A 17,361-nucleotide genomic window follows, 5' to 3' on the forward strand; every position below is an offset into this window, starting at 1 on the left:
AAGGCACCGACGCTAAATGCGCCTCGCTTGCTCGCTCAAGCACACTCCCGACATTTTTCATAACGCCCGTAAAAACGCGGGATGGGAGGAGGACCGGTAGAAAGGAGGGTCGGGTCGGGGGCGTGATTTCGCGACGTGTTCCGCTTTTAAAGCGTAATCATTCTTAATTCCTCGCAGATGCTCCTGGTAGCTGCCGCGGTGGTAGCGGCCACGTGCGCCCCAGCGCCGGAACCAGAACCAATACCAGGACCAGGACCAGGACCAGTGCCGGGTCCGGGACCATTCCCACCGGTGCTGGCCCCGTACCCGTTGGTCTACCCGCCTTACGCGAAGCTGTATCCGTATTATGCGCCGGTGCTTCCTACGCCATATTACAACGGTTACAGGTGGATCCAGCCGGGCTCGGCCTACCTCTATTAACGTCGTTTCGGGTTTCCGGAAAATCGCTAATACCAGTGGAGTCTTGTCATATAACGCGGCGACCGCAACGCGCCAAATGACTCTGTACTGTGGAACGTCTCCCAAATAAAATATTCTCTTATCGCAGATACCGCTGGTGCTCGATCTATGACGATCCCCTTCTTTCCACCCTCTCCCTTGCTTCGCTGGAATTTCTCGCGTTCGCTAATTCCATCTTGCGAGAGAAGATCCCGAGCTTCTTCTTTGTATAATGTGTATCATTTTATGTCCATGTTCTGCTCAAGGATTTGTCATAGCAATTGATGACGCATTCACACGTGCAACGGGAAAAGCACCTCGTCGATTAGAAAGACTTTCAGGAAAGGAAGAAGATGAAGAGGAAGCGGGTGCGCTTTCAGGCGAATGGTTCACTTATTCTGCGGCACGTTATTCTGATGGATATTCAGAGAAGTGCAAAGAATAAGACTCTGGAGATTTGTAATTAAAATTTTATTAAAATTCCATATGAACGAGGGAAGGGTTCAGGATGATGGATGATCGAGAGACGAAAGTCCGAAAACTTTGTCGAGAAATTACAAAGAAAAGACGAATGTAGAGAAAGATTGTAGCCGATTCTGCACGGAGCGCTGCTTCCGATTGGTCCGCGCGCACGTTGTTTTTGAGTCCGCTCCCCCGCGCTTGGTCATGGGCCTGATAATTCGCGCATGAAGAACGGATGCGAAGCGATGAAGTGAGGAATCCAAATCGGCGGTGAAACGGGGGCGTGCAATGTTTTTCCTTTCTTCGAACTACGGTCTTTCCTTCGCATTACGAGGACGATTTACGAGGAAATAGGGGATGTGTGTGAGTTTTTTTTTCCGGGGCTGTGTCGTCGTGACTCGGTGGTGGTGGTGAGTTTACGCTGGCTCTCCTAGTCTAACCGTGCAAAGCGAGACCATGGCCAGCCAGGTAGGTCTTGGTGACGACAGCGGGGCTGTGAACAACGGGAGCAATGGGCTGGGCAATCACATGGGCGCCATAGGAGAGCGCTGGGGCAGCAACGACATGCGCCGGGGCGACGATCGGGCCGATGGCTGGGTGCTCGATGGAAACACCGGTGAGGCCTCCGGGAGCGGCGAAGGCGACAGCCAGGATGGCAGCGAAGACAGCCTATGAAGAAGATTGCCAAGAGGATTAAAAGCCTGCGGATCGCTTTCTTCAATGTTCCTTCGATCGGCCAGAGTTATCTTGATGATCCTGCCTTTTTCATAGAATTAGAGTAGAATTTCGCCGACAATTTACGAAGTGACAACCGGCCGCGTGTAGAATTCCTCCGGCGAATCACCTCGATCCGCAAAATGATAACGAACGCTCAGGTGTTCGGTATTCACGAGCGACGCGACACCTTGGAACTGGTTTTCCAGTCGTCCCGATTGCACCGACAAGCGCGGAATAAAGCGAGCTAGACTCGTGTTACGCTAATACCCGATCGATCATTAGAAACAATGCGTGCGATCTGGTAATCGAGAAACGTTTTGCAAGAGATCACGCGAACACGAGGTCAATCGAAGATAGATCGCGGATAGACGCTAAAAAACGCAGCGGGCGGGCTGCATTCCGCTTTGGCAGCGACGACGGCTCCGCTGCTGACTAACAGTGTGCATGCTTCAGTGATTTTGCTCGGGTGGATTTTTACCTGGGAAGAGAGATGGATGGACGCCGTTGCCGCAAAACGCGGTGAACGGCATAAGGGCGGGTTCGTCGCGTCGCGTATGCGCTCACGCGCCGAAGCGGGAAGGTCACGAACAGCAAACGCAAAAGCTAAGAGCGTAGAGGCCGAGGATCCTTTTTCTCGTCTGTGCACGTATGCACCGTGGGATAGCCACCCGTCTCTTTATCGATCACGGAGGCGCGGGAGCGACGACGAAAGAGTTTCCGCCGCGGAGTATTAGAAGGCTCCGTTTACTCGGTATGTACATACACGCATGCATGTATAGACGTGTCGTTGCGAGCCGGCGAAGGGGAAGAAGCTCCTCCAAGGAAAGGACGAAATCCGCGTCATCGAGAACTCAAGAAAATAACAGCGAATTCGTTTCCGCAAATCTATAGATCTTCGCCGCGTATCTTCGCTACGAAAACCCGGATTCTCGCGGTTTCTCTCCGTACTGTAACATCTCCTTTTGTAAACGGACGCGTCAAGTTTAGCATCGAAGGTTTTAGCACGGAGGACCGTGCTAAATCGATCGATCGAACCCGAGGAAAAGTAATCACGGAGTAATTACGAGTCTACCAAATCAGTCGAGCGGAAATGTACCAAAGTGCCTACTCGTCTGCGGAAAAGGGACGTTTAGAAAATCGATCGGTGGTCATAGACACACACTGTGCGCACGCTGCAGTCGAGCTACGGCCGTGCAGTTAGCCGATTGAATTGACAAAGGCGCGACACTTGGCAAACAAGCGGAAACAATCCGATTCTAGGCAGGGCATCTGGTAATTCTGATCAAACAGAGCAAACTGAGAAGACGTAAAGCCAGAGATTACAATTAGATGAATTGGTTTAGCTTACCAGCTTGAACATGTTGATCGGTTGCGGATTGCTTGTTACTTCTCGGAAGTAAGCGAGCTTATGTCTGTTCCGACGACTCGGGAGTCTTATATACCGCGTTCGATTTTAAAAAACCTCTATAAATTTGATCACGTGACCCCGTTGCGATCCGTATGACGATATGTGCCGGTCAGTTGAGTCAGCCGATCGCTCAACGTGGTGGGGGTAGCCGTGTGACCAATCGTCTCCGTGAATACTGGTTTCAACGTCCCACCGGTTCGCTAATAATGCGCTTTCAACCCCTCGCGCCGATCTCAAGAATTAGGTTAACACAGTTCGTGCTGCAAGGTACCGGTACGGCGGAAAGTACCGATACTTGCACGACGACACGCACAGATGCATAAATATGAGCACCACATCGTACGACCGTGATGTGGGATAAGCGTATGCCGCGTGTACGAAAAAAAAAAAGAGAAAAAAATTGCGGCTGGTGTTCTGGATGCAGCCTCCTTTAAAGACGCAATCAGGATCCGCAAACCGTGACTTCAGTCTCTTTCATATTTTTTCGAGCATCGCACGTCTGCGGAGTGGATGGAATTTGGCAGCGAATTCCGTTTCCTCCGTGTTCTAAAACTTTTAGGAGGCGCGAAGGCTCTCCTCCTCGCAAAAAAAACCTCAGGAACCATAGTAGCGGTACAATTCCACGGAGTTTCATTAAAAAATTCGAATTATGTCCGTAATCGCGGCATGTGGAAACTGTTCTCTTTTCCTTCCCTTCTGCTGAGATCCCGAAGCGTTCATCGGTGTCGTAACAGATTCGGTGCACCTGCAAGATCGAGCGCGCGTCGTCCATTGTCAAATTGAGTTATTTATTTCTTCGTGCTTTCGCGCGCACGACCGCGCTCCTCCGGGAGTTCGACGCGATGATCGTGGCAATCACGAAGATTAGAACAGTTCCGTCATTTGGGAAGCGAGCGCCTGAAATTAGGGGAAGAGCAATTTAATCCGCGCGACAGCGACGTCCTGACCGACGCGGTGAGAGAGTTTCCGGAGATCCTCCTCCGGGCGAATCAAACTTTTATCAATGAGAAGTGTGACATAATTCGCGTCTTTCGTGCTTTCCCTCTCCCCCTCCTCCTCGCCCCTGCGTCCATCACCTAGCACCGGCTCAGGTAACGCGGCGCGATATTGTAACGCGGATTACGTCGAGAAACGCACGGCGGTGTAACAAATGCGATCGAATGTCACGCGTTGACTTCATAGTCTTCGCCGTATCTCTTCGACGGAGGTCTTCGTACACGTAGATGCAGCGGGATGGAAAACGACGTAAAAATATCACGTATAAATTTGTAAGTCGAACGGTCGTCATTTCAGGTCAAATGTAGAATGTTTTAAATAAATGAACGGCAATGTCAAAGTTATCCCCTTCACACACGTACACTTAGCGATCCAGCATTGACTCCGATAGCATAAGGATGTTGTTTGTATTGGCACGTTTACAGTAAATACGTATATCTGTGTGTACATTTCTATTACGTAATGTAACAAACATAAAATATCGTCAAATTCCTAGCAGGAAAACTTCGCTTTCATCCGGCTTAATAAAAGTTTCACGAGCCACTGAAAATAATGCCGCGGATTAAATGCCGCGGCTTTTCTCACCTGCGAGATCTATTTCCTAGCAATTTGGGGTCTATATTTTTCTGTGTATAAATGCAATAGGCAGTTGCCAGTCCCATAATTTGGTCAACCAGTGCCTCCGGGATTCCTGTCGAATACACAGATTCACGTTCAAGCTCTGTCGTTCCCCGTTGCGAAACGAGAGGAGCACATATGGGACAGGAAGAAGATATATTTCCAGCCTGACTGGCTTGGTTGCATCGCCGGCCGCGTGACAAGGGTGGGAAGATGCATTTGCGCACGAGGTGTAGGCGAAAAGACAATTCCCTAAGTTCGGCGCGATCCCTTTCGCCAAGCAATTTCCAGAAGATCGATCGGTTCGAAAGATCCTATAAAGCTATTCCTAGGCTGCACGATGCAAGCATTATCCTACGCCGTCTAACGCGGAATTGATAGCAAATCGTCGTCTGCAAAAAACTTTAGACAGATCCCGATGAGTATTACTTCGTTGAGCCGATTTCATCCGATTTGTCGAATTCGTTCGAGAGTATTTTCATATTACGTCGTATCTTCATATTACGAGAGCTTTTTAGCGCTGGTTTCCTCCGCGCCATTTTGCCTCCCGAGCGTTTTTCATCTAACTATTCGGTCGAGCAGGTGCATCTTTATGACACTGCACGAATAGATAGTAATAATTTGTGCCATGAATGAAATACGAGGACCACATTTCATCCTCTCGTAAGACGAGGATCTCGCGTAAGAAGCGCATCGTTTGCATAAAAAATCACCTTGAATAAATGCTCGTGATTCGCACTCGGAATAGATTTAACATAAAATTACACGTTATTGACAGTTTCGGGATAAATGTGCGTTCATTTAATGACGGTACGCCAATAACATGTGTGTATTACGATATAAAACGGTAGTTATGATTATCGCGATATATTGTGCGTGATACGCATTGTTTCCCTTATTAATATTACATCGCATATTACATGACAAATTTCGAATGTAGACACAAGGTGTACCCATTACCTCGATCAATATACCATAATGGAAACATGAATATAATGTGTACGTAACAACACGGTCTATAATTATTATCCATGAACGCATTGCATTGCTGATGAGAAATAAATGTGTCATGGTAGAGTCCGTTACGAGGCTGCCGCAAGAAAGCGCTAGATTTCATCAGCATAAAAACTTTGATTTGTTTGTATAATTTAAGTAATGTCATTTCTCTCTCTCGGGGCCCGCTAAACCGACAAACATCACAGGGAAGAAAAATCCATTAATACCTCGCCGAGTGTTCGCATAACTGCACGTAATTTCCCGTTTAAATTATTCGGTTCGCATAACAGGTTCGCTTCGTTATTCATTTTTATCTCGGTCGCTGTAAAATAATTAATTCGTTGCCCAGTAACGTCGGTCCAAGCGCGCGGCCGCTCATCTATTAGATTTAAGGCAACCTTCATTTCGCTTTCAATGCCTGGTGTTTTGCAAGCAAGGAGATCGTCGTAAATGGCACCGCCTTTGAATTAGCATATGCGTAGCAAAAGAAAAGAAAAACAAACGGAAGAGAGCAAGACGGTAACCCGGTTTGCGCGCGCGTTTGTGTAGACTGCGCGCCACACACAGGCACTCGCCTGTGTGTATTACGTGTACAAACCTTGTCCTGCGTGGATATAAAAGACGGACAAGAGGTACGTACCTGTCTAGAGACACCGCGACCAGGCTGTAGACGGAAGCTGCTACGGAGACCCCCTGTATGTAAGCGACCGCTTTGCACATGAACCATCCCAGGATCCACGCTGAAACACAAGTTCGTAATTGATCGTTTCGAGTATCACTCCAAGTGGAACTTGGGAACCACCGGCACGGCCGAAGGGCTTTTTAGGATGAGGGGACAACTATGGGGAACGGTCGACTTACGAGGATCGAACTTGCTACAGAAAGGAGTGCGAAGGGCACTCGACCAACGCGCTAATAGTATTACGAATGGATCAAGCGCGCAAAGTTATTATTATTACGATAATTACGGTACGTGTGAGTGGAAAACTAAGAAAACTATTATTACTTTTATTCGAGAGGCAAGATTGAATAATTAATCGCGCGGGGGCGCGCGGAGAGTGAGGGGGAGCTTAAGACAAAGGGATTTTCGACTGGAACCATCGATCATCGATCAATTGTCCGCGATTGATGGCACGGTAAATAATTATCTGGCATAAAATATAATATCGAAGGCGTTTTGATAGTAAAATATTATGATGGATGGAAAGTTCTCATCGCGCTTCCAGAATAATAGGACTGCACAGGGGCTGAAGCGGGAAGGGAGGGAAGAATAGAGGTCCATCAAAGGGAAGGTCGCTCGTAAATATCGAGCGACGCCTACCGTGCAACATCTAGGTACAAACAACGCGAACGAGGTGCAGTCATTTTCAATTTCCGCGACCGACCTCACCTCATACTTTTTCGCCAATTGGCGGTGCGGAGTATTTTCGCGAGAAGATACTGCCGCTATTGCCGTTTCAAAGTCGGGAAAGAGTCGTGCCGTAAATTCTAACCGGTATGAAATACACGCGGAATGGAATGGAACAAACGGAATGGTCCGCTTCGTGCACGAGAACGTGCACGATGCACGACCCTCGATGCGTTTGCAATAAATGAGCAATGTGCAGTCGCTGGGTGCAAGGTGCAGCAACAGGATATTAAGTAGGTGTAACGCTTGTGCCGAAACGCTTGTCTGTTGAATTTGATCGCGTTTTAAGTATCGGGTTGTAACATATATTCGTCCCGTTTGTTTAGTATTTTTAATAATGAGTATACGTTACAATAATCTTATTAAAAACACTAAAAAAGCGGAATGAATAAATGTTACAACCCAATATATCTCTTTGCCAAGCGACGACACTTTTACAAGGTTGTTAAATTGAATGTTAAATTAAATAGCAATATCTTTAGTCACGGCGCGTTATCTGATACCAAAATTATTGTTTTTATATTTATTTCAGTTAAATGTACCATTTTTCGATGCCAATAAAGTGCAATTATTCTGGCTATCGTGTGCATTTTAATGCATCCATCTATGGTCGATTAATTACAGCTTTATGACCCAGAGTTACGAGCAATTAAAATTAAGAAGAGCAAATTGAGTTTTCCAAGAATGGAAATTGATAATAATTATATTCCTCTTTACTTTAAATAAAAAGTGACTACTGTATGCTAAAAATTTTTTTCTCCATGGCTTAGCTATTAATGCTATTAATACTGATTTTTATGAAATTACAAAAAGGTATCCACATGCGTGTTAAAATGAATCTCCTTTTCCGCCGCATCTACCATTTAATAATGTTCCTACATTTTATTTCATGGGGGCAATTAACTTCGCCGGGTGCACAAAGCGCACGGTTTTTCCGTAATGTTAAGTCAAATGCATCAGGGATCCCAGAGACTCGTGAACTACATTCGAGAGTTTAAACGAAGTTATCACGAGTCTACTTCATGAAGTCATGAAGAATACAACTGGTGAAAGCTTAGCAGACGAAGATAAGGGAGACCTCGAAGAGTCGAAACTCAATTTGGCAAGTTGATTCCCGGTCCCAAAGCGGCCCGGAATTCGCTTTCGTCGAGTTCACCGGTTTCGTTTGATTCCGCTGTTCCTGGCACAGCTGTAACTTCTGGTTACGTAACGCGAGGACCTTCGCGCACGCTAAAACTTGCCGCCTGGAAAATACCACGGTCATTGTCGCGCTAATACGTACACGCGTCACGGATGAGGGAAGTTAGAAGTGCGGCGCGAGAAGTTCCGCCGAAACTTCCGCAGGGAGAGCTGTAAGATCCGAAAGCCATCTTACAATTGGACACTCTCTCCGGCGCGATCCCCGATGGGACATTCAAAAAGTTTCGCGCTGAATAATACACGTAGCCGTGAACGTGACTCGCGCCTCGGCGCGAGTTTCCGGACGAGCAGTCGGCGCGCTTCCGGGATAAACGTGTGCGAGAGGCATAACCCGCCGCTTCGGGATAAATCAATATCTTCATTTCTTCGGGGAGAATTTGCTACTTCGTTATTACTAGGAAGCATTCCACGCTAGCAAAGTAAAGAGCGAACAACGCGTGCAGGTGTTAGAGCTCGCGGTGGTAGTCGATGATGCACCGGCGCGGATAACTAAAGTGAGGAGAAAAAATAGCCTCGCGCTATATATGCGGTCGTTTATTGGCCTTTTGTAGGCATGTAATTACATAATCGCTTCGCGGCATTAGCATTTCCCTTTCTGTTGCCGCTGCGAAAGAAATATCGATTGCGCCACTTTACAAAGGCTAACGCACGTAGAACCAGTTTCATAACTCCATTGCAACGTGTAATAACGATTGATAATGGTGATAAACGCTCGACCCGCTTCGTCGAAAGCGATTCAGGCACATATGTTAGTATTATTTATGTATGCTAGCCGCGGATAATCGAGTTTTCTCAAGAGACAAGGGCGCTGTGAGGTAAGACCTCGCAGCAGCGGCGCGTTTCTTTATCAAGATTTTTTTGACGACTCTAATTAATGCTCAGCGAATCAGACGGGGATTCGGAATCTCCGATGATTCCTCTAATGATTCGTCACTTTACTAGCTCGCCAACCATCAGCTTCCTTTATTTCATCTTTTCTTTACGGATGAGCTCTTTTTACGGTTATCGTCTCAATTGGAGTTTATCGCGCGATATAAAAACCGATCGCATCTCAAAGTTGTTTTCCGATAACGGGACTCGGATTAATCTCGGGAACGCGCGATGTCATGCGTTAACGATGCTTTTTTCCGCGGCGCAGAAGCGACCTTCGCCCCGCGAGAACAAAATGAGGAAAAGGTCCCGAATGTCCGTGAAAACCGTGAAAACGCGCCAGGGTCCGGCCGGCAACAGCACAAATTATCACAAGTCACGTTCAATTCTAAATGTCAAATTTTTACGATCACCTGCTCGTACGTACGCGCGCGCGCGCACGTGTATAAGTGCAACGTGCGTGCAATGACTGCATGTTACTTTCACTGTCTACGCTCTATTGGATCAGTCGCTGAGGCACAATCTACGCACTGGTGTGGTGCTGCGACCCACACCATACCACATCGCACACACCACGCCGCAATATCAGCTGGCAAGACGGGAAGAATAGACTACGGCCTGCAGCTTTTTAAACAGCCTCGAGGTATAGCGTTACCGTACTGCGGTCTAATTACGGGAAAGTTAAATAGCAAGAGCCCCGCCGACTATCGGTTGACGAAAAAAATCTGTCGAGCCGTTGCGAATGCACGTTTCCGAAACACAGTTCAGTTCCCAGTTCGATTCGATCGTTGTAAAAAAGAGAGCGCCCAATATAATTATAAATATAGGATTACGGATATAAAAGATTATTTTTTGATTGAAATAAAAGTTGTCTATTGATTTCTTGTAAGCCACTGTGACACGCTTTCGAAATTGCGTTAAAAATGTGTGTCGTGAACAAAAATGTCACGTTGATATTTTCTCACCGAGCAGCCAAACTTTTAAGGTAAGATTCTGCTGTGCTATTGACAAATTGGAATCAGGCCAACGTAGATTAGGGCCAGGTCATAGATTAACTTAAGCTCAGGGTCGTCGAAAATTCTTCTCGGACCGTTTTTCCTATTCAACCGAAGTCCATGTATATTTGTATGTATGTATTCGGGATGTATTTGGCTCACAAAGTGATGATGATTACGTGACTAGCAGATAGACGCGTTAAATGTACTACTGATCTATTCAACAAACTAGGGATGCTGCGTTAGCGTTTTATTTATGATTTCTCGTAATACCTCGTTTATCGCGAGTTTGCAGGAAGAAGTACTCGTGAAGACCATGATGTTGCCATAAAGCACCAAAGACGAGAGCGCGTCGTATCGGCTCGGATACGCGCTCGCAGTGCCGTGGCCCGCGACACATTTTCGGACATATCGGAATCCTTCCTATCGGAGGGAATAAGAGAAAAGTATAGGAAGCCATGTAATTTGCCGCGCCATGAATCAGCGTTGACGTCTGCATAGTCCCATTGTGCGAATTTCGCAGTTTCGCTTACGCGGTATCGTTCCCGATGCCAGCTATTTGTCTTTCACGTTCCGTTTCATTGTGCGAAAGAGCCCGAAATGTTTCTCCGTTCGAAGCGCAAATTACTCCCGATATCACACGCATATGCAAAATATCAGGCACCGTGGAGTTTGATAATTTGGCATAAATAACATCTGGCAGAAGTGATACGAACACCGAGCCACTCGATCATTTTTATCATTTGGATGATATTAAAGTATAAAATACAGATTTAGTTATATCTGGGCGTAATATAACATAACATTTTCTGTTATTTATAATTAATAATATCGATATAATATAATGTTTTTACTCAATTGTAGACTCTCTCTCTCTCTCTCTATTATTATTATTATTTTTTTTTATTTTTAATATATATAATTAATAATTTATTAATAATAATTTATCTGAGAGCTGCACGTTGTGTCCTTAGAACTTTCTGTAACTTCTAAAATAACACAAATCCGTGTTACTCTATAGTTCTTCTATCTTGTGTCGTGAATCAGCTCACGCCACAATCTCAAATTTATGTTATATATACATATATGTGTGTATATAGTTGTGAAACCAACTTCGCAAGACGATTATAACAATGTCCATAACTCGTACTTACAAACTTATGGAACGTGCGACGTCGATTCTTCCAATATCCGGTTTCGAAAGGAATGCTCGTCGGAATGTACGGACAAAGATGAAAAAGAGCGATGCAACTTGCTGTATACAGGGTGAGGCACCTAAAACAGGCCCTCTGAATATCTCGGCTGTTATTGGTGATAGAAAAAAATGTGTCAGACCAAACTTGCATGGTTTCGAGGGACACATAATTTGTTCTAAATAGTTTTTTATTAGGTGGACGCGTAGAGGTCATATGAAGGTCACCTTTGTTTTTTTAAATGGTATGATATGTTTTTTTACGTACCATCTAGTAGAGCGTTTGAAGATGCGCACATTGATCTACGGGTCAAAATCATTCAAGGTCACTGAAGGCTAAAATGTTTAAGTGCTAGAACTTTTTCATTTCTGAGTTTACGGTATTTTCAATAGCAGAGAACTCTAGGCACTATAAAAAATATAGATATGAACAACTCAGAACTTCTCGGAAAAGAAAAAATTTCTAACGGCTAGAACTTTTTCATTTCTGAATTTACAGTATTTTCAACAGCAAAGAACTCTAGGCAATATAAAAAATATAGATATGAACAACTCAGAACTTCTCGGAAAAGAAAAAATTTCTAAGGGCTAGAACTTTTTCATTTCTGAATTTACGGTATTTTCAATAGCAGGGAACTCTAGGCAATATAAGAAATAATGATATCATCAACTCAGAACTTCTCGGAAAAGAAAAAATGTCTAAGGGCTAGAACGTTTTCATTTCTGAATTTACGGTATTTTCAATAGCAGAGAACTCTAGGCAATATAAAAAATAATGATATCATCATCAACTCAGAACTATAAAAATACCGTAAATTCAGAAATGAAAAAGTTCTAGCCGTTAGAAATTTTTTCTTTTCCAAGAAGTTCTGAGTTGATGATATCATTATTTTTTATATTGCCTAGAGTTCTCTGTCATTGAAAATACCGTAAACTCAGAAATGAAAAAGTTCTAGCACTTGAACATTTTAGCCTTCAGTGACCTTGAATGATTTTGACCCGTAGATCAATGTGCGCATCTTCAAACGCTCTACTAGATGGTACGTAAAAAAACATATCATACCATTTAAAAAAACGAAGTTGACTTTCATATGACCTCTACGCGTCCACCTAATAACAAACTATTTAGAACAAATTATGTGTCCCTCGAAACCATGCAAATTTGGTCTGATACATTTTTTTCTATCACTAATAACAGCCGAGATATTCAGAGGGCCTGTTTTAGGTGCCTCACCCTGTATATCAAGATATACACACACACACACACACACACACACACATATATATATACACACGGTATGATGGAAATGCCCAGCTACATAAAGCCACATCAATTTTGAATATGCATACATATACATATATTGTACATATTTGTGAATCGCAACTATATGATCGAGTATCGTCATTCCACGCCCAACCATGCTCAGAATTTGCCGAAATTCAGTGGCTCTCTCTCCGAATTCTGACAAATCCCCGCAGATCTGATTAATTTTCATCTACCTGACGTTACTGAGGAGATCAAGCGAGATATAACGTCCAAGGGTCCAACAAGTTCAGGCAGGATCTAGGAAGACCCGACAAGTTCAGGCGAAATCTATAAAGATCCGGCTGACTCAAACAATTCTGGAGAGCCGGCAAGTTTCAGCAAGATCAAAGATGAGTTCTGACGACGGCTGAGTGCGGCATGATAATGCTTGATCGCCCATGTGTAGACATGAAGCGCATAATCCGAATGCACATGTGCATACAAGATTGACGCAATGTTACGTCAGGTTAGGCATTTTTGCACGTTGACGTGAGACGTCGCCGGAAGAAAAGATGGGAATAGAAAAAATTGAAATTTTCGCGACTCGGAACAGTCGGCGTGATTTCCCCTCTCTCGCTCGTCATTGTCAAATATACATAGTCGGATTCAGCGGAAGTGCATTGCAATAAGACCTTGCGCACCGAGTGCAGATAACGTCTTGGGTTTTACCGTTTGCGAGAGACATTTCAGTTGCCTGTAAAAGTTCCGCGTTGAGATTTCCCGTGTATCTTACGCGTACGTCTACGTGTAAATGCCTTGTCGCGAGTTTCCTCGGGGCTTTATAAAGCCTATGCGCGCCGTCGTAAAACCGTTATTATCGAAAATACAATGCCGGCCGCGCCGGCCGAGGCATTGTTATTAATTCCGCGTGTCTTGCATCGTTCCGGATGAAACTTAAATGAAGATGAGAAAGAGAAAATTCTTGACACATGCTTGGTGGCGTAAAAGGATGCGTCGTTCGTACTACGAGTACTGCGGAAATTTGGCCGAGATGCTTCATCGAGATTATCAGAACGTATTCACGACGATCGTACAAAATCGTTGAATATTCCTGAATTTAGGTTGCTTAAAGTAGCAGAATTTTTAAACGACAGCGTCGAGGTTCGTTGAAATTGCACATTGGCGGTTTTGACATAACAATAACGATGCTATTGAAGTTTCGTTTCACGCTGTATGAGCAATTAAAGGTAGAGAATTTTTCGACGTGTTCGAGAGGGTGCTGTCAAATGAGGAAACATTATAGCTGTTTTATTTCTCTTTTCTTACTCTATGAATAATCATGATGCCAGGTTTCATCATATTGTTGAGCGTCATAATTATTCATACAAGATAAGAGAAAAATAGCGCATAATGGGTGTAATACATTTTAAAGCTCAATCATTTGTGTGTGTTGAGTGTGGCGTCAAATTGATACATTAAATTGGAAGCTCGAAAGTCAAGATGACTGTTATGTAAACTTATAAAAAAAGCAATAAACACAAGATTTTGCTGCGCTAAAAATTCAGTGCATTTCATGAATATCTAAAAAGGTAAAGCGATGCTACGTAACGTTATACGATACATTTTGAAATTATGAGCCAGGAACGAAACATTTTGATTCCGTCAATCTTTCTTGTCTGCTTCTTTATGAAACGAGATGCATATCTTCCGAAGAAATTTCTGACGTATCTTTCGTGCATGCGTCTGCATTTTCTGCCAACCATCTACCGCGATGGTAGTTGATCTTCGTAACGTCGACAAGATAGAAGGAATTTCAATCGAAAAGCCATGAACTCGTAACTAATACCGGGATACCTTTGTTTCTCCGACGTTTGTCTTTTCTAAACCAGAAACTTTATCAGGATCGATACACGCGGCAGCAACTTTCGGCCAGAAGATGCTCGCTTATCTTATGAATTGTTTTAAAGAGTTTTAAAGAGATTAGGTCGGTTAGAGCCGCATTCTGCCGCCGTTCTGCCCCATTTGAGCAGGCCTGAACAGCGGGAAAGAAGGAAGTAAAGGAGTAAATCAGTACATCGCGTGACGACTGCGCGTTTTCAGACCGATGGGAAACCGGCGCGTGTGTATGCAACTTTATTTTCATGTATCGCGATAATATCGGCGTGCCCTGGGACGCAGGACTGTACTATTTGCACTATTGGTCGAAATTATGCCATTTAATGGATGTAAAACGACGGTTATTATAGAAATTACACAAGTATAACATAGCGAGAACGGATTTTACGTCTCCTATTCTGAATCGCAATGAGCGTAATAATTCATGGCTGGAGAACATTTTTTCGCATTTGGAGAGTCGTAAAAAAGATTGCGATCATTTTCGTCGTTTACCGAGCGAAATTGAAACCGCTAGTGAAAACGCTGATGTGACCGTTAGCTCTGTACTCCTACGTAAAATTCAATACAATGAATGTGTGATAACATAAATAGATACATCGTCCTTCAAAACGTCTAGACGCAGATCTATTAAAGTTGCTGGTGGCATTGTACCATTGGTATTTATAAATCATGAAAAAGGCGAGCGCGGTGCGATCGTTCATATCGAAACGCTTCCAATGAGCATCCAAATCTCCAGATTTCGTTGAATGACGTCGAATGTGTCAAACGTGACACATTCACAAATTGCAAAGCTCATGAAAAGTACATTCTAATGTGCCGACGCGCTTGAAAAACTTTTATCGCGACTCAATGTCCCTTCAACTGCCAATAAATCATAGTGAGGTGCCACCCGTCGTGGAGGTCTTCATATTAAAGCGGAATATACTCACGAAAAAGTGATATGATTCGTTGCATCTCATGTACGTATAAATCACAATGAGGTAATCACAGTTTCCACTTAATGCACTTTACGTCTTATCACGTATCACAATAGTGAATCTGAATTAAAAGCTTTAGAAATATGTATATGTATATGTGTGCGTTATGCACAAAGCAACAATGAGATTAAGAACAAGAATAAATGATAAAACATATGTACAAAACTTATATATATTTGTCATAACAATTGTAAGAAAGAAGAAAAGCATTTAGAACACCGCTGTTGACGTTAATGCGAATTTGACTTTATATTTTGTTCCAATTTGCTTGCATCAATTTCTTCATCGTCCGCGACAAAGTTTTCCAAGAGAAGAAGTAGAGAAATCAAACATCAAGTCGAACACGTAGCAAGCGAACCGAGAAAATCGCACTTACTCGCCAGATTCATTTCTTCCAAATTTTATTAAGTACGATGTTATAGAAAGGGAGAAGAGGGGGAGAGAGAGAGAGAAGAACGGCTAAAAGTTACGGCCAACGGGCAAATGAGAAGAAGAGAGGGAACTGCATATAAATCCAAGATTTAATGTACTTTATTCCCCTAAAAAAGAAACCGTAAGCGTTTTTCTAATGAAAGTTCCTTTTAATGAAACATTGCACGGATTTACGTGTCTTCCTGTTCACCTGTGTCTACTTGCGATGGTATCAGAATCATGTTTTGTCCCTGTCATCATAACACTTATTGATATATTCTTCAGTAAATTCTTAAATTTAATAATACGGACCTTCAAGGAAGTGTGAACGAAAACGAACTCCGCAATTACACAACAGATCGCGAGAGAAAAATCACAGCGAGATTCGAAAGGATGCCATTAAATGATTCTACGAAGGGAAAATACATGCTGAATCGCATGTATAATAGACGTATAATATAATATTCCCTTCGTTCCTTTCGATCTAATCCATTTTCGAGGTATTTAAAAATTCGTAATATTGATTAACGACAGCTTTAGAAGGCATCAAAGATCAAAGTCGAGTATCAATAGTGGCGCGCCGACTCTCTTGAAGGGAACGATATATTTATATAGAAATGCATGAATAACGAACGAGGGCTCGTTCTCGCGGGATTCGAACATAGGGCTCTGATCTAGATTCACGAGGCGCGGGCACGAGGTTCAGCGGTATAGCAGCCTTTATGTAGGGCAGCTCGGTGTGCTTTGGCGTGTGTAGACCACCCACGTTCTGCGACTGCGTGAGACCTCTCCTCGGGACACTGCCCCGGTTTCGAATACCTTCAAGGTCCCGTTGGCGTGGCACCGCGACGCGATTCCTCCTGCCCGCGGATCCAGGTGCTAGGATGCACCGAGAGCGGTAACAGCCCTCCCCAGGTTAATCGAGTTTTTCCACCAGCCGCGTTACCGCTCCTCCGATATTTTCCGGCGTGACGGGAACCGAACACGTATCCCGCACCCACAGCGTGCGACGTGCCGAATGGCTGGAGACCAAATGAAAAAATATTTTCGCATGACTGATAGCGAATCACTGCGAAAGCGAATCGGTTTTATATTGTGTGGACATGAACTGGGCCAGCAGGCTGCCTACGATCTATCGAATCTCGCTGCTGTTATAACACTGGCTCGAATGTGTGCACGTTGCCTGCACACCTCGTTTCATCGTCTGTGGATCCGTCATTTTCAATATTAAATTTGGATTTCAGTAATTAGATTTGAACTTCAGATTCTATTAACGTAACGTTTCTAGGTTGAAAGAACGCGCGCGCGCGCGAGAGAGAGAAAATTCCTACATGTTGAATGCCGATTGTATATTCAGCACACATTCGTGTTTTACCCGCTGCATATACATAAGAAACGGAGCGAGAAGTCGCCGAGATCACGCGGCGCCTTCGGCGTTTGTCATCGCCGCTCGCTGCGTGTTCCCGTATCGACATTTCGCATGCTACGAGGCAGCCGCGATTCGGCCTTCGCCGAGTGCACGCATCCCCGA

General features: G+C 44.2%; 3 protein-coding genes across 5 annotated transcripts in view; 1 reads left to right on the plus strand and 2 right to left on the minus strand.

The window, feature by feature from the left end:
• Positions 1-17,361, plus strand: part of LOC105285881 (cyclin-dependent kinase inhibitor 1C) — a 32,536-nt gene that overhangs the window by 13,687 nt on the left and 1,488 nt on the right. For 2 of the 3 annotated variants that reach the window (XM_026970191.1, XM_011350409.3), the window contains exon 2: positions 178-548. The exons of the other annotated variant lie outside the window; for it this stretch is intronic. In XM_026970191.1, the coding sequence (XP_026825992.1) occupies positions 178-420 (243 nt within the window). In that variant the 3' untranslated portion in view covers positions 421-548. Of the gene's footprint in view, positions 1-177; positions 549-17,361 lie in introns of those variants that run through there. 3 annotated transcript variants of the gene reach the window in all.
• Positions 1-17,361, minus strand: part of LOC105285882 (neuropeptide SIFamide receptor) — a 35,729-nt gene that overhangs the window by 4,985 nt on the left and 13,383 nt on the right. The window contains exon 2 of the mRNA XM_011350410.3: positions 6,276-6,375. Coding sequence (XP_011348712.2) covers positions 6,276-6,375 — 100 coding nt within the window. The remainder of the gene's footprint in view (positions 1-6,275; positions 6,376-17,361) is intronic.
• LOC113562077 lies at positions 893-3,365 on the minus strand. The gene is made up of 2 exons (XM_026970192.1): positions 2,966-3,365; positions 893-1,569 (listed from the first exon to the last, which is right to left on the minus strand). The coding sequence occupies exons 1-2, from the start codon at positions 2,975-2,977 to the stop codon at positions 1,336-1,338; spliced, it is 246 nt and encodes an 81-aa protein (XP_026825993.1). The 5' UTR covers positions 2,978-3,365; the 3' UTR covers positions 893-1,335.

The sequence above is a fragment of the Ooceraea biroi genome, chromosome 6 (assembly GCF_003672135.1).
Source record: "Ooceraea biroi isolate clonal line C1 chromosome 6, Obir_v5.4, whole genome shotgun sequence".
In the NCBI taxonomy this organism is placed as follows: domain Eukaryota; kingdom Metazoa; phylum Arthropoda; class Insecta; order Hymenoptera; family Formicidae; genus Ooceraea; species Ooceraea biroi.